We start from the raw sequence: 21,313 nt of genomic DNA, 5'->3' as shown, positions 1-21,313 counted from the left end.
CATGCAAACCCGCCTCCCATCCATTGACTCTGTTTACACCTCCCGCTGCCTTGGGAAAGCAGGCAGCATAATCAAAGACCCCTCCCATCCGGCTTATTCACTCTTCCAACATCTTCCATCGGGCAGGAGATACAAAAGTCTGAGAACACGCACAAACAGATTCAAAAACAGCTTATTTTCCGCTGTTACCAGACTCCTGAATGACCCTCTTATGGACTAATCTGATTTCTTCACAGGTCTTCTCTGCTGAATAGTACTACACTCCTGTATGCTTCACTCGATGCCTGTGTCTATATATTTACATTGTGTGTTTGTTTGCCCTATGTTTTTTTTCATGTATGGAATGATCTGTCTGGACTGTATGCAGAACAATGCTTTTCACTGTACCTTGGTACACGTGACAATAAACAAATCCAAAAGTCTCCATCTTCCTGCTCCAATCCCGCACCTTCTCCGTGTTCGCCACCCAATAATATTATAATAGGTTCAGAAGGGCCAAGCCCCCCGACTGTCGACCTCTCTGAAGTACCGACCTCATAATAGTGTACAATTGGTATACTCGGCATGTTGTTTTCACCACCACTCCTTAAGTAAAGCTATGGCGCACATGCTACCTGTTCCCAAAGGTGCAAATCCCCCAAAAATATTTATTTCTGCATCTCTACTATTCAGCCCTGCCATTTTATTTATTTATTTTTATAAATTTAGAGTACCCAATTCTTTTCCCTTCCAATTAAGAGGCAATTTTAGCGTGGCCGATCTACCTACCCTGCACATCTTTGGGTTTGTAGGGTGAGACCCACGCAGACAAGCCCTGCCATAATTAATCCCACATCTGCGAGCACAGCAGCATAACAACTATAGCAAAAGCAAACTAAATTGAATAATAGAAGTCGGAAATAAAACCAGAAAATGCTGAAAAACACTCTGGTCAGGCAGCACCAGTTGTAAGACAGTGGGGTTCATGATTCAGATCGATGACATCTTAGCAGAACTGTTAATGTCTGGGAACAGTGTCCTGCAGCCTGAATCGCAGTGAAGCAGTCTGGGAACGTTGTCTGCTGCCTGAATCGCAGGGGAGCAGTCTGAGAACGTTGTCCTGCAGCCTGAATCGCAGGGGAGCAGTCTGGGAATGTTGTCCTGCTGCCTGAATCGCAGGGGAGCAGCCTGGGAACGTTGTCCTGCTGCCTGAATCGCAGGGGAGCAGTCTGGGAACGTTGTCCTGCTGCCTGAATCGCAGGGGAGCAGTCTGGGAACGTTGTCCTGCAGCCTGAATCGCAGGGGAGCAGTCTGGGAATGTTGTCCTGCTGCCTGAATCGCAGGGAAGCAGTCTGGGAACGTTGTCCTGCAGCCTGAATCGCAGTGAAGCAGTCTGGGAACGTTGTCCTGCAGCCTGAATCGCAGGGGAGCAGTCTGGGAACGTTGTCCTGCAGCCTGAATCGCAGGGGAGCAGTCTGGGAACATTGTCCTGCAGCCTGAATCGCAGGGGAGCAGTCTGGGAACGTTGTCCTGCAGCCTGAATCGCAGTGAAGCAGTCTGGGAACGTTGTCCTGCTGCCTGAATCGCAGTGAAGCAGTCTGGGAACATTGTCCTGCTGCCTGAATCGCAGGGGAGCAGTCTGGGAACGTTGTCCTGCAGCCTGAATCGCAGTGAAGCAGTCTGGGAATGTTGTCCTGCAGCCTGAATCGCAGTGAAGCAGTCTGGGAATGTTGTCCTGCAGCCTGAATCGCAGTGAAGCAGTCTGGGAACGTTGTCCTGCTGCCTGAATCGCAGTGAAGCAGTCTGGGAACATTGTCCTGCAGCCTGAATCGCAGTGAAGCAGTCTGGGAACATTGTCCTGCTGCCTGAATCGCAGTGAAGCAGTCTGGGAACATTGTCCTGCAGCCTGAATCGCAGGGGAGCAGTCTGGGAACGTTGTCCTGCAGCCTGAATCGCAGTGAAGCAGTCTGGGAACATTGTCCTGCAGCCTGAATCGCAGGGAAGCAGTCTGGGAACGTTGTCCTGCAGCCTGAATCGCAGTGAAGCAGTCTGGGAACGTTGTCCTGCAGCCTGAATCGCAGGGGAGCAGTCTGGGAACATTGTCCTGCTGCCTGAATCGCAGTGAAGCAGTCTGGGAACATTGTCCTGCTGCCTGAATCGCAGTGAAGCAGTCTGGGAACATTGTCCTGCTGCCTGAATCGCAGTGAAGCAGTCTGGGAACGTTGTCCTGCAGCCTGAATCGCAGGGGAGCAGTCTGGGAACGTTGTCCTGCAGCCTGAATCGCAGTGAAGCAGTCTGGGAATGTTGTCCTGCTGCCTGAATCGCAGGGGAGCAGTCTGGGAACGTTGTCGTGCAGCCTGAAACGCAGTGAAGCAGTCTGGGAACGTTGTCCTGCAGCCTGAATCGCAGTGAAGCAGTCTGGGAACGTTGTCCTGCAGCCTGAATCGCAGGGGAGCAGTCTGGGAACGTTGTCCTGCAGCCTGAATCGCAGGGGAGCAGTCTGGGAACGTTGTCCTGCAGCCTGAATCGCAGTGAAGCAGTCTGGGAACATTGTCCTGCAGCCTGAATCGCAGGGGAGCAGTCTGGGAACATTGTCCTGCAGCCTGAATCGCAGTGAAGCAGTCTGGGAACATTGTCCTGCAGCCTGAATCGCAGGGGAGCAGTCTGGGAACGTTGTCCTGCAGCCTGAATCGCAGTGAAGCAGTCTGGGAACGTTGTCCTGCAGCCTGAATCGCAGGGAAGCAGTCTGGGAACGTTGTCCTGCAGCCTGAATCGCAGGGAAGCAGTCTGGGAACGTTGTCCTGCAGTCTGAATCGCAGGGGAGCAGTCTGGGAACGTTGTCCTGCTGCCTGAATCGCAGTGAAGCAGTCTGGGAACATTGTCCTGCTGCCTGAATCGCAGTGAAGCAGTCTGGGAACATTGTCCTGCTGCCTGAATCGCAGTGAAGCAGTCTGGGAACGTTGTCCTGCAGCCTGAATCGCAGGGGAGCAGTCTGGGAACGTTGTCCTGCAGCCTGAATCGCAGTGAAGCAGTCTGGGAACGTTGTCCTGCAGCCTGAATCGCAGTGAAGCAGTCTGGGAACATTGTCCTGCTGCCTGTATCGCAGGGGAGCAGTCTGGGAACATTGTCCTGCAGCCTGAATCGCAGGGGAGCAGTCTGGGAACGTTGTCCTGCTGCCTGAATCGCAGGGGAGCAGTCTGGGAACGTTGTCCTGCAGCCTGAATCGCAGGGGAGCAGTCTGGGAACGTTGCCCTGCAGCCTGAATCGCAGGGGAGCAGTCTGGGAACGTTGTCCTGCAGCCTGAATCGCAGGGGAGCAGTCTGGGAACGTTGTCCTGCAGCCTGAATCGCAGTGAAGCAGTCTGGGAATGTTGTCCTTCTGCCTGAATCGCAGGAGAGCAGTCTGGGAACGTTGTCCTGCAGCCTGAATCGCAGTGAAGCAGTCTGGGAATGTTGTCCTGCTGCCTGAATCACAGTGAAGCAGTCTGGGAACGTTGTCCTGCAGCCTGAATCGCAGGGAAGCAGTCTGGGAATGTTGTCCTGCTGCCTGAATCGCAGGGGAGCAGTCTGGGAACGTTGTCCTGCAGCCTGAATCGCAGGGGAGCAGTCTGGGAACGTTGTCCTGCAGCCTGAATCGCAGTGAAGCAGTCTGGGAATGTTGTCCTGCTGCCTGAATCGCAGGGGAGCAGTCTGGGAACGTTGTCGTGCAGCCTGAAACGCAGTGAAGCAGTCTGGGAACGTTGTCCTGCAGCCTGAATCGCAGTGAAGCAGTCTGGGAACGTTGTCCTGCAGCCTGAATCGCAGGGGAGCAGTCTGGGAACGTTGTCCTGCAGCCTGAATCGCAGGGGAGCAGTCTGGGAACGTTGTCCTGCAGCCTGAATCGCAGTGAAGCAGTCTGGGAACATTGTCCTGCAGCCTGAATCGCAGGGGAGCAGTCTGGGAACATTGTCCTGCAGCCTGAATCGCAGTGAAGCAGTCTGGGAACATTGTCCTGCAGCCTGAATCGCAGGGGAGCAGTCTGGGAACGTTGTCCTGCAGCCTGAATCGCAGTGAAGCAGTCTGGGAACGTTGTCCTGCAGCCTGAATCGCAGGGAAGCAGTCTGGGAACGTTGTCCTGCAGCCTGAATCGCAGGGAAGCAGTCTGGGAACGTTGTCCTGCAGTCTGAATCGCAGGGGAGCAGTCTGGGAACGTTGTCCTGCTGCCTGAATCGCAGGGGAGCAGTCTGGGAACGTTGTCCTGCAGCCTGAATCGCAGTGAAGCAGTCTGGGAATGTTGTCCTGCAGTCTGAATCGCAGTGAAGCAGTCTGGGAACGTTGTCCTGCTGCCTGAATCGCAGGGGAGCAGTCTGGGAACGTTGTCCTGCAGCCTGAATCGCAGTGAAGCAGTCTGGGAATGTTGTCCTGCAGTCTGAATCGCAGTGAAGCAGTCTGGGAACGTTGTCCTGCAGCCTGAATCGCAGGGGAGCAGTCTGGGAACATTGTCCTGCAGCCTGAATCGCAGTGAAGCAGTCTGGGAACGTTGTCCTGCTGCCTGAATCGCAGGGGAGCAGTCTGGGAACATTGTCCTGCAGCCTGAATCGCAGTGAAGCAGTCTGGGAATGTTGTCCTGCTGCCTGAATCGCAGGGGAGCAGTCTGGGAACGTTGTCCTGCTGCCTGAATCGCAGTGAAGCAGTCTGGGAACGTTGTCCTGCTGCCTGAATCGCAGGAGAGCAGTCTGGGACCGTTGTCCTGCTGCCTGAATCGCAGGGAAGCAGTCTGGGTACGTTGTCCTGCAGCCTGAATCGCAGTGAAGCAGTCTGGGAACATTGTCCTGCAGCCTGAATCACAGGGGAGCAGTCTGGGAACGATGTCCTGCAGCCTGAATCGCAGTGAAGCAGTCTGGGAACATTGTCCTACAGCCTGAATCGCAGGGAAGCAGTCTGGGAACGTTGTCCTGCTGACTGAATCGCAGGGAAGCAGTCTGGGAATGTTGTCCTGCTGCCTGAATCGCAGTGAAGCAGTCTGGGAACGTTGTGCTGCTGCCTGAATCGCTGGGAAGCAGTCTGGGAATATTGTCCTGCTGCCTGAATCGCAGTGAAGCAGTCTGGGAACGTTGTCCTGCAGCCTGAATCGCAGGGGAGCAGTCTGGGAATGTTGTCCTGCTGCCTGAATCGCAGTGAAGCAGTCTGGGAATGTTGTCCTGCAGCCTGAATCGCAGGGGAGCGTCTGGGAATGTTGTCCTGCTGCCTTAATCGCAGTGAAGCAGTCTGGGAACGTTGTCCTGCAGCCTGAATCGCAGTGAAGCAGTCTGGGAACATTGTCCTGCAGCCTGAATCGCAGGGGAGCAGTCTGGGAACGTTGTCCTGCTGCCTGAATCGCAGGGGAGCAGTCTGGGAACGTTGTCCTGCAGCCTGAATCGCAGTGAAGCAGTCTGGGAACGTTGTCCTGCTGCCTGAATCGCAGTGAAGCAGTCTGGGAATGTTGTCCTGCAGCCTGAATCGCAGTGAAGCAGTCTGGGAACGTTGTCCTGCTGCCTGAATCGCAGTGAAGCAGTCTGGGAATGTTGTCCTGCAGCCTGAATTGCAGGGGAGCAGTATGGGAACGTTGTCCTGCTGCCTGAATCGCAGTGAAGCAGTCTGGGAATGTTGTCCTGCAGCCTGAATCGCAGGGGAGCAGTCTGGGAACCTTGTCCTGCTGCCTGAATCGCAGGGGAGCAGTCTGGGAACGTTGTCCTGCTGCCTGAATCGCAGGGGAGCAGTCTGGGAACGTTGTCCTGCTGCCTGAATCGCAGGGGAGCAGTCTGGGAACGTTGTCCTGCAGCCTGAATCGCAGGGGAGCAGTCTGGGAATGTTGTCCTGCTGCCTGAATCGCAGTGAAGCAGTCTGGGAACGTTGTCCTGCAGCCTGAATCGCAGGGAAGCAGTCTGGGAACGTTGTCCTGCAGCCTGAATCGCAGGGGAGCAGTCTGGGAATATTGTCCTGCAGCCTGAATCGCAGGGGAGCAGTCTGGGAATGTTGTCCTGCAGCCTGAATCGCAGGGGAGCAGTCTGGGAATGTTGTCCTGCAGCCTGAATCGCAGTGAAGCAGTCTGGGAACGTTGTCCTGCAGCCTGGATCGCAGGGGAGCAGTCTGGGAACATTGTCCTGCAGCCTGAATCGCAGGGGAGCAGTCTGGGAACGTTGTCCTGCAGCCTGAATCGCAGTGAAGCAGTCTGGGAACGTTGTCCTGCAGCCTGAATCGCAGGGGAGCAGTCTGGGAACGTTGTCCTGCTGCCTGAATCGCAGGGGAGCAGTCTGGGAACATTGTCCTGCTGCCTGATTCGCAGGGGAGCAGTCTGGGAACGTTGTCCTGCAGCCTGAATCGCAGGGAAGCAGTCTGGAGTGCTGAGGGAGCAGTGAGAACACCGAGGACCCGACCTGGGCAAGGCCAAACAGAAGGGGCCTACAGAAGGACAAGCAGGAGTGCCAAGGGAGCGGTGAGAGTTTTAAGAGATCATCAACGTCGGCTATGCCCAAAGAGTGACAAAACGCCTCAGGAGAATCTGTCGCTGACTGGTGGACGATGAGTGTTTGTTAGTCGCTGTCCTACAACAGAGCCAATCATCTTGGATTTCTCTGCCATTGGGCCAAGACCTCGCTCTGCTGGGGCCATGTGGTGTTTGGTGTGCAACAACCACCGCACATTAAAAGAATACATGCACAGGCATCATCCACCCCCATCCCACCCACCCAAATTCATTTATGGACAACTCCAGCAATGACAGACCCGAACATCGCACCGCCATCATAGTCTGGGAACTCCGGCACTACAACTTGACTTCGCAACCCTGAGTGAAACACAGCTGGCAAGAGAAGGCTAGCTTAAAGAACAAGATGGCGGATACGCCTTCTTCTGAAAAGGCAAATCAGAAGAAGAACATCGTCTCTATGGGGTCAGCTTAAAAATTAATTTGTTGGACGTCTCACCAAACCCCCTATGGTTCACCCTGTCCCAGAAGCGGTAAATGACAGCCATCAGTGCCTACGCCCCGAACCCAGAAGCAACGGATGAGTCAAAAGAGTCATTCTACTCCAGTCTCGACCAAATGCTGTCTTGCATCCCAAAGATGATTCTCCTTGGCGACTTCGATGCCAGAGTCGGGAGGGAAGTAAACCTTTGGAAAGATGTATTAGGCAGGGAAGCATAGAGAAAACAAACTCCAACAGAGTCCTCCTTCTGACAAAATGACTAGGACATGACCGTGACCTTCTGTCAGAGAGACAAGCACAAGGCCTCACGCCAATGCCCCCGCTCCAAGCACTGACACCTAATAAACTACATAATTGTCCAAGCGAGGGACAAAGATGTCCACATCACCTGCGCCACGACTGCTGGACTGACCACCGACTAATCCACTCTGCCATCTCCATCAACCTGGCCCCAACGTGGCAGAGGCAGAAAAAACTCTGCCGCAGGAGACTCATGTCGCTGGACTCAATGGCCCTGAGAAGAAAGACCTACTCAGCTGGTACCTCTCAGCCAACCTGGCAACGACCAATGAGCCAGAACCGCAGAGTGCCCACAGTGCCATAGTCACCATAGTCAACACCTGCGAGGGCATGCTGGGATGCTTGACCAGGAAACATCAAGACTGATTTGACGAGAACAATATGGCGATCCTGGATTTTCTAGATCGCAGATGCAAGGCATTCCTGAACTAGCAACTCCATCAAACCTCAAGCAAGAGGAAACAAGCCTATAGGTAACTGAAGGCCGAGGTGCAATAAAGAACCCGTGACCTAAAGAACAAATAGTGGGTGCGAGGGACTCGGCAACTCGCCAACAACCATGATGTGTGTAGTAGCTTCAGCGCAATTAAAGCAGAGTACCCAGGGACCAACCCCACTGAGAGCCAAAAACAGAGAGACGCTCATCAAAGACAGAGAGGCAGTCAAAATCCACGAGAGAGAGCACTTTGAGGATCTCCTCAAATAAGATGCATCCCTCAAAGCCATCCCGCAACACATTACCCGCCACCATCTCAGCACAACCCAGCCCACTGTGAGGTTGAAAAAGCCATCTGACAGCTTAAAATAAGGCCTCCAGCACAGGTGAAATCCCAGCTGAAGTATTAAAATACAGCGTAGAGGCACTCTTGACACAAATGCATGACCTCATCACCCTTGTCTAGAATAAAGAGAGCATACTGGGAGATCCGAGACACCATAATCGTGACCATCTTCAAGAAAGGAGACAGGTCCGACTGCAGAAATTACAAAGGAATTTCCCTACTGTCCACCACAGTAAAGGTCATTGCGCGAATCATCCTCAACCACCTCTTCCCAGTGGCGGAAGAGCTCCTCTGAGTCTCGATGAGGTTTCCGTTCGTCAAGAGGCACAATGGATATGATTCTCAATGCAGGACAAATCCGGGAAAAGTGCCAGGAGCAGCACCAACCCTTATACATGATCTTCTTCGACCTCGCAAAGGTCTTTGATTCTGTTAACCATGAGGGGTTGAGGAACATCCTCCTCAAGTTCAGCTGCCTGCAGAAATTCATCACCATAATAATAATCTTTATTAGTGTCACAAGTAGGCTTAGATTAACACTGCAACGAAGTTACTGTGAAAATTATCCGCCTGCTCCATGATGACATGCAAGCTGTGGCCCTCATCAAGGGATCTACCACAGACCCAATACGAGCACAAACTGGCGTCAAGCAGGGCTGCGTCATTGCACCAACGCTTTTTTCCATCTTCCTCACTAACACTCCACCCCATTGCCATGAAACTCCTCGCCGGAGTGGAGCTAACTTATAGAACAAGTGGGAAACTGTTCAACCTCTACGCCTGCAGGCCAGAACCAAAACCACCCCAGCCTCTGTCATTGAGCTGCAGTACGCAGATGATGCCTGCATGGACAATGTACAGCAAGCACCTCAAATCTCTGTAGAGCGATATCACCAACGTTGCCTTCGCCAAATCCTGCAAAACCACTGGCAGGAACGTCCTCTCCCCGGCGAATATCCCCAGTATCGAGGCACTGGTCACGTTCGACCAACTGTGATGAGCGGGCCACATTGTCCGCATGCCTGACACAAGACTTCCTAAACAAGTGCTCTACTTTGAACACTTGTTGTGGCACGCAAGCACCAGTCGAGCGGAGGGAACACTACAAGGACACTCTAAAAGCCTCCCTACTTAAATGCAACATCCCCATTGACACGTGAGACTCGCTTGCCGTAGAATGCACAATCAAGAGAAGAAGCAACTGCGAAAGTATCAACCACTTTGAGCGTCACCGAGTGGAGCACGTGGAGGCCACGCATAAGCGGCAGAAAGAGCGTACAGAATTCAGAGCCACCCACCTGCCTCATCGATCACCTCCTTCCCTATTGTGGCAGAGTCTGCGGCTCCATGATCGTTCTATTCAGCTGCCGCAGACCCAGCATAGTTCCTACTTCTAACTGGAGTCTCCATCTTCATTGTTGTTCTTGAATGAACCATCTTCAATGCATCAATATTGTTTTGAAAGAATCCATCCAAATACCCAAAATAGCAACCGTTTCATAAATATAACCACATTAGTTCTTCCCGTCTCTTCTCCAATTACGTGATATGGTTTCACATTTTACTTATAATTCTTGTCTTTTTACCCTCTTTTTTGTGGGTGTCCGTTTGGCTGCAGATCAACAGGGGAAAAAAACTAGTTATGAAATTGCCCAACACAGGGAATGGGAATCATACAGTATAAAAAGGAGGGCATGAGGCTGATTTTGCCAGTACTTGCTTTTTGAAATAACTATCCAATTATTCTCACTCCTGTGTTCTTTAATCATAGTCCTGTAAATCTTCCCTCTTCAAGTATTATCCAATACCTTTTTTGAAAGTTATCACTGACTTTGCTTTCACCACTCCTTGAGGCAGTGCATTCCAAGTTGTAAATGTATTAAAAAAAAATTCTCATGTCACCTCTTAATGTTTTACCGATTGCCTTAAATGCCCATCCATTATTGATTTGGTTATAACAGTACTGAGTCTCAACATAAGTGAAACTATTTATTCTGTGCTCCGTTAACGAATGATATGTGTGTCACAAATATTTACTTTTCATGAGCTGTTTTTTTGTTTTTTTCCCCTTGGAACGACAATTTCCGATGTTTTTAAGTTGTATCAATAATCAATCAACTTTTCATGTTGGATATTTAACCTTTCATAGGATACAGAATTTCCTGGTGTTGTGGTAAGACCAATTGGAGAATTTCGTAGCACTGTAGATTACCAGTACCAGCTTCTGCGATGTAATGTGGACTTGCTGAAAATCATCCAGTTAGGCTTGACGTTCATGAATGAGAAAAACCAATATCCTCCTGGGACCTCTACTTGGCAATTCAACTTTAAATTCAACCTTACGTAAGTACAGATAATGCAGCCCAATTGTAATGATCATGTTCTGCTTTGCCTTTTACCAGGGCTTGATGTGTTGCTGCTTATGGTTCTATTAGTGCAGATCACCCTCTAGTATTTCATCCAAGTGGATGTTGTACAACAAATTATTTGGTTTTTGCACCATGACAGATGAATTCTGGCCCAGTATCTTACATACAAACTTTCAGTAGGATTTGCTAGTTAATGATCAGGTGCAGAATTCCAGTTCTCCCACTCTTGTTGTACTAATGGCAATTTTGGTGCCCTGTGTGAGGTTGATTAACTCATTAACATATTTTCCTCATACATGATACCTTCTTGGCCGATATGTGATAGTTATTTACTGGGTAAGCTTGGTTAATCATTGCGGCATCTACTTGCATTTTAGCTGGCTATGACTTAATTTCCTTAAAGCGTATCAGCTTCAAAATCTAATAATTTAGCAACCCTCGTCGACAAAGTTTTTCACTATAATGATTGTTCGTACATTTGGGGTGAATCAGCTTTGAAAGGTTATTTTATTTTATTGAAAAATTATTAGATTAAATGAGAGTTTTAGTGTCTGTGGAATGAACATATTTTAAACTTGTTTTATTTTAAAGGGAGGACATGTACTCGCAAGATTCGATAGATCTGCTGAGAACTTCTGGGCTCCAGTTCAAAAAACACGAAGAAGAAGGAATTGAAACCTCTTACTTTGCAGAGTTGCTCATGACATCTGGGGTGGTGCTGTGTGATAATGTCAAATGGCTTTCGTTTCACAGGTTGGTCCCTGGAATTAAAGTGTAATACTTAATATAGATTATGAACAAGTAATTTCTATATATGTATATGTTAGGAGAAATACAGTCACAAATACAATTGCCATCTACATGGCCCCTTCACATTTACCCCAGGCCATGCCACCCTCCTATGTTCCCATAACATTAACCCCTAGAAGTAGTACCCATTTTAGACTTAGATTTATTGTCACGTGTACAGAGTTCCAGTGAAAAGTATTGTTCTACGTACAGTCCAGGCAGATATTCCATACATGAAAAACATTGGACATAGATAACTACACCATGTAAATACATTGACATTGGATGAAGCATACGGTGTTGTGCTAAAACAGTAGAGAAGTTGCATAGACAGATCAGTTCAATCCATAAGAGGGTCATTCTGGAGTCTGGTAACAGCGGGGAAGAAGCTGTTTTTGAATCTGTTGGTGCGTGTTCTCAGACTTTTGTATCTTTTGCCTGGTGGAAGAGAGAATAACCCGGGTGAGAGGGGACTTTGATTATGCTGCCCGCTTTCCCAAGGCAGTGATTGTTGTAGACTGTGTCAATGGATGGTCGGTGGGTTTGCGTGATGGACTGGGCTGTGTTCACGACTCTCTGCAGTTTCCTACGGTTTTGGGCCGAGCAGTCGTCATACACAGCTGTGATGCAGCCAGATAAGGTGATTTCTATGGTGCGTCTGTAAAAATTGGTAAGAGTTGATGTGGACGTGCCAAATTTCCTTAGATTCCTAAGGAAGTGTAGGGGTTGTTGTGCTCTCTTGGTCATAGCGTCGGCAAGGATGGACCAGGACAGATTGTTGGTGGTGTTTACAGCTAGGAATTTGAAGCTGTCAACCATCTCGACACCATTGATGCAGACTGGACGTGTACGGTACTTCGCTTCCTGAAGTCGATGATCAGCTCCTTAGTTTTGCTAACGTTGAGGGAGAGATTGTTGTTGTTACACCACTCCCCTAGGTTCTCTATCTGACTCATCGTTGTTTGAGATACGGCCCACTACGGTCTTGTCATCAGCAAACTTGTAGATGGAGTTGCAGCCGAATTTTGCGCCACAGCTGTATGTGTATAAGGAGTACAGTAGGGGGCTAAGTAAACGGCTTTGCAGGGCCCCGGAATTGAGGACTATCGTTGAGGAGGTGTTGTTTATCCTTACTGATTGTGGTGTATAGATCAGAAAGTCGACGATTCAGTTGCAGATGGAGGAGCCAAGTCCTATGTTTTGGAGTTTGCGTATGAGCTTGGCTGAGATTATGGTGTTGAAGGCGGAGCTGAGTCAATGAACAGGAGTCTGACGTATGAGTCTTTATTGTCAAGATGCTCCAGGGATGGGTGTAGGGCCTGAGAGATAGTGTCTGCTGTGGACAGGTTTTGACTGTATGCAAATTGCAGTGGATCAATGCAGTCTTGAAGTATGGAGTTGTGTCTCATAACTAACAGGAGTGGATAATCTAAAATGTTCTCTTATAATTTTAAGTCTTACCTTTTGTCATTTTTAATGGGAGGATTGAATTTGTTTATTGTCACATGTACCGAGGTACAGTGAAAAGTATTTTTCTGCATGCAGCTCAAACAGATCATTTACTACATGAAATGAAAATACATAATGGGGGTACACAAGGTACACAATGTAAATACAGAGACACAGGCTTCAGGTGAAGCATGCCGGAAATCTGATACTTATATCGGACACACCCCTCTCTCTCTACTCTCACTCACACACTCACATATACATACATACACACACCTCTCTCTCCCCTCTCTTTTACACACACACATATCTCTCTCTCACACATGTCCCTCTCTCACACACGTCCCTCTCTCACACGCTCACCCCTCTTTCTAACATGCTCAACCCCTCTCTCTCACACACTCTCCCCCTCTCTCACACACTCTCCCCCTCTCTCACACGCTCACCCCCTCTCTCACGCGCTCAGCCCCTCTCTCACATGCTCAGCCCCTCTCCCACATTTTCATAGAATTTACAGTGCAGAAGGAGGCCATTCGGCCCGTCGAGTCTGCACCGGCTCTTGGAAAGAGCATCCTACCCAAGGTCAACAACTCCACCCTATCCCCATAACCCAGTAACCCCACCCAACACTAAGGCAATTTTGGACACTAAGGGCAATTTATCACGGCCAATCCACTTAACCTACACATCTTTGGACTGTGGGAGGAAATTCCGGAGCACCCGGAGGAAACCCACGCACACACTGGGAGGATGTGCAGACTCCGCACAGGCAGTGACCCAAGCCGGAATCGAACCTGGGACCCTGGAGCTGTGAAGCAATTGTGCTATCCGCAATGCTACCGTGCTGCTCACCCCTTCGCTCGCATGCTCATCTCACACACCGTTTCCTCTTCACATGCATTTTCTGTGCAAGTACAGCAAGTCCGGGACAATATTCAGGCTTGGGCTGACAAGTGGCAAGTAACATTCGTGCCATACAAGTGTCAGGCATTGACTATCTCCAATAAGAGAGAATCGAAAAATTGCCCCTTGACATTCAATGGCATTACCATCACTGAATCCCCCACTATCAACATCCTGGGGGTCACCATTGACCAGAAACTGAACTGGACTAACTACATAGATACTATGGCTACAAGAGCAGGTTAAAAGTTAGAAATCCTGCGGCGGATACCTCATCTCCTGACTCCCCAAAGCCTGTCCACCGTCTACAAGTCAGGAGTGTGATGGAATACTCCCCATTTGTCTGGATCAGTGCAGTGCCAACAACACACCAGAAGCTGGACACAATCCAGGACAAAGCAACCCGCTTGATTGGCACCCTTTCCACAAACATTCTCTTCCCATCACTCTGCTGTCCTCGTTCGCCGAATCAGAGGCTTGCTTCTCCAGAAGCCAGCATTTGATTGGACAGGCAACTCTGCAGCATTTTTCAAATGTGCCTGTCTTTCCATTGGCACTCTATGTGGCTCGCGCAGACCCCTGTTTGGAGACACCTGATTTAAGCCATTATAGCTGAGCTAAACCTTGTATCCACAAATGCAAGGATGACAAGAGAAATGATCAGGAATTGACGCTATGATTAATCTACTCCAGTATTTGCTCTCTTAATCTGTAAGTAGACCAATTGTTGCTGATTTTTTCTCAGAGTAAAATGTTAATTATTTTAAAAACTCAGTTGGACAACATGTGCATTGAGGCATAATGGTATGCTAATCGTTTTTGACAGTTCTAACAATTAAAAATAAACCTCTGTTCTGTCATTAAAATTGAATTGGAATATAAAATTGTTAACTAGGGAAGGTCATGTCTGTTTATAAGTTGACTAGTCAGAAAAGTAAAAGCCTATGGTACCAAAGGGAAAGTTTCAAGTTGGATCCAAAGTCACCTCAAAGAACAATATAGCACATGCACAGGCCCTTCGGCCTGTACTGGCCATGATACCAACCTTTGCAAAACGCTCAGCACTTCTTTGTGCCGTATCCTACTATACCCATCCTATCCATGTGTTTGTCAAGATGCCTTTTGAACACCGTTAATGTATCTGCTTCCACAACCTCCCCTGACAAAACCTCAGTGGTAGGAAGCATAGGGTGATGGTTGGTGAGTGTTTTCATTACTGGGAGGTGTTTCCAATGAGTTTGTACAGGGTTTAGTGTGAGATCCTTTGCTTTTTATGATGTATATCAATGAATTTGATTTAAAAAGAGTGGACATGATTAAGAAGTCTGCAGTTGATACAGTAATAGGCCATGTGGTTCATAATAAGGAATGATTCTGTACACTCGGAAGATGTCAGTTATCTGGCCAGATTGTCAGAAAATTGGCAGACAGAATTCAGTACAAAAAGTGTACGGTGGTGCGTTTGGGAGGACAAACGAGGGAAAGGAATATGCAATAAACGGTAGGATACTGAGATGCCTAGAGGAAAGAGATCTGGAAATGTATGTCCACTTTTCCCTGAAGTTTTCAGAAACTGCTGAGTGGAGATCGGTTGACATTAAAGGAACCCTCAGATTATTCAACTACTTTTGCATACTAAAGATTTAATAGGTTCACTGAAACATTAACAGAAACTTCGCTGCCCTCTCAGCTAAGGCTTCATATGTTGCATTGGGTGAAAATGTAGGGGGAAGCAGAACCTCCCGTCAGTGGTCTTTAGTTTAGCATTCTTCAAAACCTTTACTGGTTTATCTGTTCTTGTGGCATAAGTAATTTTTTTTTTAAAGCTTACAACTCTTTTTTTTTTTAAGCATCAAACTGTGCCATTCTAAAATAAGAGTTTAGTTATTAAAATTGTATTAATCCTGAGAAATTTGTGTTTGGCGCAGTGGTTATGACTTTGGCTACTTGATCAAACTTCTAACCCATTCACGACTACCAGAAGAAGAGCAAGAGTTCTTTGATATCCTGCATTTGTTCTTCCCTGCTATCTACGATGTGAAGTATCTGATGAAAAGCTGTAAAAACCTTAAGGTATTTGTATGAAGTTGAATATAAATTGCATATTTTGTGCATATGTTAGATATCACAATTGAACAATAGTAAGGACAGTAATAATTAAGGTGAGCACACCGATGTAGCAGGTGTGCTTTATTTTAGTGAAGACAGTTCAGGCAGGTTTGTATTGCGAGACTTCAATGTATATGTGCATCTGTCTATATGTCACCATTTTACAAAAGCCAGGAAAATAGTCATAGACTAAAATTGTATTTCTTCAGTCAAATTTATTTTGAAGTGACTTTGCTTCCTCAACCTTGTCATGGTCTGTTGCCTCCTACCACTGCTGGTGATGCAGCAGTCTGAAATTCAAATTCTTTACACTGGTAAGGCCTAGAGGAAGGCGCAGAAGGGTGGGTGAGTAAATTTGCAGACGATACTAAAGTCGGTGGTGTTGTCGATAGTGTGGAAGGATGTAGCAGGTTACAGAGGGATATAGATAAGCTGCAGAGCTGGGCTGAGAGGTGGCAAATTGGAGTTTAATGTAGAGAAGTGTGAGGTGATTCACTTTGGAAGGAATAACAGGAATGCGGAATATTTGGCTAATGGTAAAGTTCTTGAAAGTGTGGATGAGCAGAGGGATCTAGGTGTCCATGTACATAGATCCCTGAAAGTTGCCACCCAGGTTGATAGGGTTGTGAAGAAGGCCTATGGAGTGTTGGCCTTTATTGGTAGAGGGATTGTGTTCCGGAGTCGGGAGGTCATGTTGCAGCTGTACAGAACTCTGGTACGGCCGCATTTGGAGTATTGCGTACAGTTCTGGTCACCGCATTATAGGAAGGACGTGGAGGCTTTGGAGCGGGTGCAGAGGAGATTTACCAGGATGTTGCCTGGTATGGAGGGAAAATCTTATGAGGAAAGGCTGATGGACTTGAGGTTGTTTTCGTTGGAGAGAAGAAGGTTAAGAGGAGACTTAACAGAGGCATACAAAATGATCAGGGGGTTGGATAGGGTGGACAGTGAGAGCCTTCTCCCGCGGATGGAAATGGCTGGCACGAGGGGACATAACTTTAAACTGAGGGGTAATAGATATAGGACAGAGGTCAGAGGTAGGTTCTTTACGCAAAGAGTAGTGAGGCCGTGGAATGCCCTACCTGCTACAGTAGTGAACTCGCCAACATTGAGGGCATTTAAAAGTTTATTGGATAAACATATGGATGATAATGGCATAGTGTAGGTTAGATGGCTTTTGTTTCGGTGCAACATCGTGGGCCGAAGGGCCTGTACTGCGCTGTATTGTTCTATGTTCTATGGTGATCAGCTTGGGGACAGCCAGTAGGTGGCCGGAGCTTGTCAGTCCGGGTAAATGATGCATTTAGCCTTGAGCCCACTCATTCTGGCACAGGGATTGTAGCCTTGCACCCAGCTTACATCAGCAGGCTGGCACAAACAATTATAAATAACACTTTCAACTGAAAGAAGTGTTGTAAAGCAATCATCCAGTCTGAAATTAAGCCGTCACATTTAACAGCTAGTGCACGTTTTCCACAGGGTGGTCTACAAGAAGTTGCCGAACAGCTTGAGCTGGAGCGAATCGGACGACAGCATCAAGCGGGCTCGGATTCACTACTGACGGGCATGGCTTTCTTCAGAATGAGGGAGGTATGAAAGTGACAAATTGTGGCAACTTTGTTTTTAAAATTTTAATAAATATTAACAACTGACACACAGCATCATCTTAAGGGGTGAAAGGCTACCACCATCTAATTAATCTGACTGTTCAACTTTTACTTGTACAGATTGCAGAAATCTTTTTCGAAGAAGTGTACAATAAATTCTTCCTGTTTTTGACTTGTTTTTCCAATTCTGTACCATACACTGCTGGACTTATATTTTGTAGCACATTATTTATGCTCACCTGGGTGAGTAAGGACAGTACTGGAACATATACAGACTTACATCAACAAAAGCAGGAGTCACATCCCCATAACCAGCAATGAGATAAATAACCAGTGAACCTGTTTTCTGGTGGTCTTGGTCAGAATCACAGAATCCCTACAGTATAGAAGGAGGCCATTAGGCCCATTGAGTCTGCGCTGTAACTCTGAAAGGGAGCACTCCCCCTCCAAGCCCACTCCCCCACCTTATCCCAATAACCCCTTAACCTAACTTGCACATCTTTGGACACTAAGGGGCAATTTATCGTGGCCAAACCACCTAACCTGGACATCTTTAGACTGTGGGAGGAAGCCGGAGCACCCGGGGGAATTCCATGCAGACAAGGGGAGAAAATGAAAACTCTACACAGTCACCGAGGCCGGAATTGAAACCAGGTCCCTGGTGCTGTGAGGCAGCAGTGCTAACCACTGTGCCATCCTGAGAGTGGAATGTTGACTGCAATACCAAGATAATTCAGTTTATCTCTGACATTGCTGCCTAATGTAATTTTAATATGAAGTTACTATATTTAAAACTAAATGAAACCTGAGCCAAAAATTCAGAATTTATCTACAGGATAAAATTGTCCACATGATAACTAAATAAAATGGGCCATTTCTTTCAAAATACACAAGCCTGGCCCAGCTACTTCCTAAGTCTAAATCTTGAGATGAAAGGACTACGCAATGCACGGCAGGCTTTGGCTTCCTTTATGAAGGAGGCCTAGGTTGTTCTTTATTGGCTTGGTATGAAGGATGCTGGGAGAGAACCACAGAAATAATTAAATGGGCATTTCAGTATTATGTGACTGGACTGCCTGAGTATTGCACTTGATCCTTTTTACCCATTCCTGATGTTCTTTGAAAACGGAGACCCAGTAAAGAGAAGATTATGCTTTGTGGCTCTGACCTTTTCCTTTTGGCCACCTAGATTGCAACCTCTTCTGCATTTTCCCTCCCCTCACTTAAATAAAAATGTTAGTGATCTAGGTGTGGCCAGCAGGAATTCATTGGTTGATGCTGCCCAAAGTTTGACCACACCGCTGACGCCCCAGTGCATTAATTGCTACATGTTAGCATGCTGTATAAGTATGTAGGTTAGCAGACCGTATGGTATGGAGCAAAGCTATTAATTTATGCACCGGTGTTCCTGAAAAGTACCAGCCCAATGCTGACTTGCTGGAAATTCATCCTAAATATTTATACTTCTATTTCTCAGTTATTTTTTGAAGACAACATTGATGACACAAAGTACTGTGGACATTTGTATGGTCTTGGATCAGGTTTAACTAACAACCACAATGGGACAGCTGGGACATCTGAAGAAGAAACCAACAGCAAACAGCACTGACCACAGCTGAGATGTTTTACCAAACCTTGATGTTTTTAAACAGACATTTTACTACAAAATGAGTGTTATTCTCCTGGCACAAATTTTGGAGATATTTGGCAGTATCCTGCCAGAGGTATTAAACATGGCTGCTTTTTTAAAGAAAAACACATTTTTGCCATTTAACATTTGTAAATGCTGTGCTGTTGCTCTGTTTTCTAGATCAGTAGATGGCACGGGAGGGAAGCCAGGCTGTAGGTTAATCTGCACTGGTCCAATACAGATCCTTCGGATTGTATGCTGAAATATGTTTATGTTGTCTTTTATCTCTTTCCCCTATTTTTCTCCTTTTAACTCCCTTTTCCTCTTTTTGGTTTCCCCTTTCCCTTGATCAGGTGATATTAGTAATAAAAATTACACATCACAATGCTTTGCTAGTTTTGTGGAATAATGGGCCGTAGCGCCATGGACTTGTGGATTGTGATAACTTTTGGCGTATTTTTATGAGAAACATATTCATGCCAAAAAACATTTTCTTACGAAGGACAGCTGTGGGTGTAAAATGATTTCAGGACTAGCTTTTTTGTTTGGTTAATGTTCATTGTGCGGCACAGTGTTCACAAAGTATTTTAATGGCACGTAGAGTGGAATTTCCATTATTTGAACGGAAGGAAAATTTCCAGATCCGGTAACGTTGAGTAAACCCCAAATCTTTATTATCTTGTTCAATTGACTTAAACAGCTAAAAGCAGGAATTTCAGCCGGGGGGATTGAACTTAATTTTCAGTAGTACTGTCCTGTTATTAATTTTCAATATAAATGAGTTCATTTAAATGAGTTGTTCTTGTTCACGCTTTTATCAAATACATGTTATTGAAGTTATCATTAATCCTGTTTATAGGAAGAAAATAGAATTAAGATTTTTTTACTTCAATTTTTTTTAAACCGAAAATTGTTAATTGTAGCTGTTGATCTGGTTTTCATCATCTGAGTATCCCTATGTTAAAAGGATTTTGCAATAGTGCTTTGCCATTCACAGTGTATGTACCATGGACCTGAAATGTGATATTTAACAGCAGGTAGATTCTCCATTTTCCATTGTGAACTGAATTGGGTGCATGAACCATGAGCTTTTTGTTGTGATATGATTAATGACTGCATTACTGTTACCACAAGAATCATAAATTGATCCAAGTCTCATTGGTTAAATATTAGTTTTGCTTTCAGATGATTTGAGTGGAAAAGGCCACTCATACATTGATTTAAACAAGACCTTCATACAGCTTTCACTTTTAAATGTCAAGAATAGACTCAAACCTTTTCATATTGCTGTTGATGGAAGTATTTTTACATGTAAATGGTTTAATTTACTTTGTGCATTGGCTTAATTAGTACCAACTTGCAGCAATGGATCTTGATTTTAAATAGTTTGGTGAAGACCCGAGCTGTTGATATTTCATGAGAAATGGGGGTCTTTTGGTTTTAAGCACTTCCCTCTATAGAATTCTCCTTTTAAGAATTGACTGTATTTATTTTAATACTTTGGTGATGATGCAAGCTATCCAGACTTTTAAACAAAAACCTGAACAAATGTAATTTAAATATGTTTGTAAATTAAAAGTTTGTTTCATACAAGAACTGGATGTAAAATCTTTTGTCTTTGGAGGACAAATTTAGCAACAAAGAATAGCATATTACAACATTGTCACCCTGTGTCCATACAATCTCCATTGTGCACCATTGTTCGTTTGGACAAAGTTTGGAGTTGCAGAATGTGAGTATTTTTCTCCCCTTTATGAAGCACCATGGGAGATTTCCTGTTAAAAGTTGTGATTTAAATGTGTGTTGATGTTTGCCACTTATTTTTTTGTTCACTCTCAATTCTGTATATGTCTCTAATTCCGTTCTAGTTTAAACATTTGATCTAAATTACACAGTTGCATGTTGTGCCATCAAATTTAAGACTATTTCTTCATCAAGTCATTAATGAGAATGAAGAACGAGTTTTTATTTTCAATTGCACAACAAATTCTGAACTGCTACATGGTGTACTCTACTAGAAAAATGGTGCAATTAATGTGGCAGTAAGCTAGACCAATTGTCATGAAAGCTGTGCTTTTAATGCCCTTCAAAATGTTTACATGACGGTCACAATTTGTACCTCCTTCGTGCATTTAGTAATATTGTGAACTGGCGAACAAAACTCAGTGGTGCGACTGGTGGGCTACTTTCCACTATGCGTCTGTGGTGATCAAGATACATGTTAATTAATTGCTTATCTCAATTTTGATAGATGGTAATGGGAGGTTGGGCCTTGTTGGTTGGCTTTTTAATTTGGTGTGATTTAACAGGTGGCAGTAGTGTTGAAGTGAAATCATTGGATTATAGTGCCATTGTGGCTTAATGCTAGTTCCCTTGCTTCTGAATCAGAAGATTGTGGCCTCAATCAAGTCAGGATTTGAGCAAATAAAATAGGTTGGCAGTGTTTCAGT

General features: G+C 46.4%; 1 protein-coding gene across 1 annotated transcript in view; it reads left to right on the top strand.

Moving 5' to 3' along the window:
* The window catches only part of cnot8 (CCR4-NOT transcription complex, subunit 8), a 37,802-nt gene extending 17,343 nt beyond the window's left edge, over positions 1-20,459 (top strand). The window contains exons 3-7 of the mRNA XM_072512343.1: positions 10,157-10,350; positions 10,968-11,129; positions 15,446-15,590; positions 17,106-17,216; positions 18,711-20,459. Coding sequence (XP_072368444.1) covers positions 10,157-10,350; positions 10,968-11,129; positions 15,446-15,590; positions 17,106-17,216; positions 18,711-18,842 — 744 coding nt within the window. The 3' untranslated portion in view covers positions 18,843-20,459. The remainder of the gene's footprint in view (positions 1-10,156; positions 10,351-10,967; positions 11,130-15,445; positions 15,591-17,105; positions 17,217-18,710) is intronic.
* The last annotated feature ends 854 nt before the right edge of the window (positions 20,460-21,313 follow it).

Source organism: Scyliorhinus torazame, chromosome 7 (assembly GCF_047496885.1).
Source record: "Scyliorhinus torazame isolate Kashiwa2021f chromosome 7, sScyTor2.1, whole genome shotgun sequence".
In the NCBI taxonomy this organism is placed as follows: domain Eukaryota; kingdom Metazoa; phylum Chordata; class Chondrichthyes; order Carcharhiniformes; family Scyliorhinidae; genus Scyliorhinus; species Scyliorhinus torazame.
Note: the sequence above shows the minus strand (reverse complement) of the source record. Positions and strands in the feature narration are given on the sequence as shown.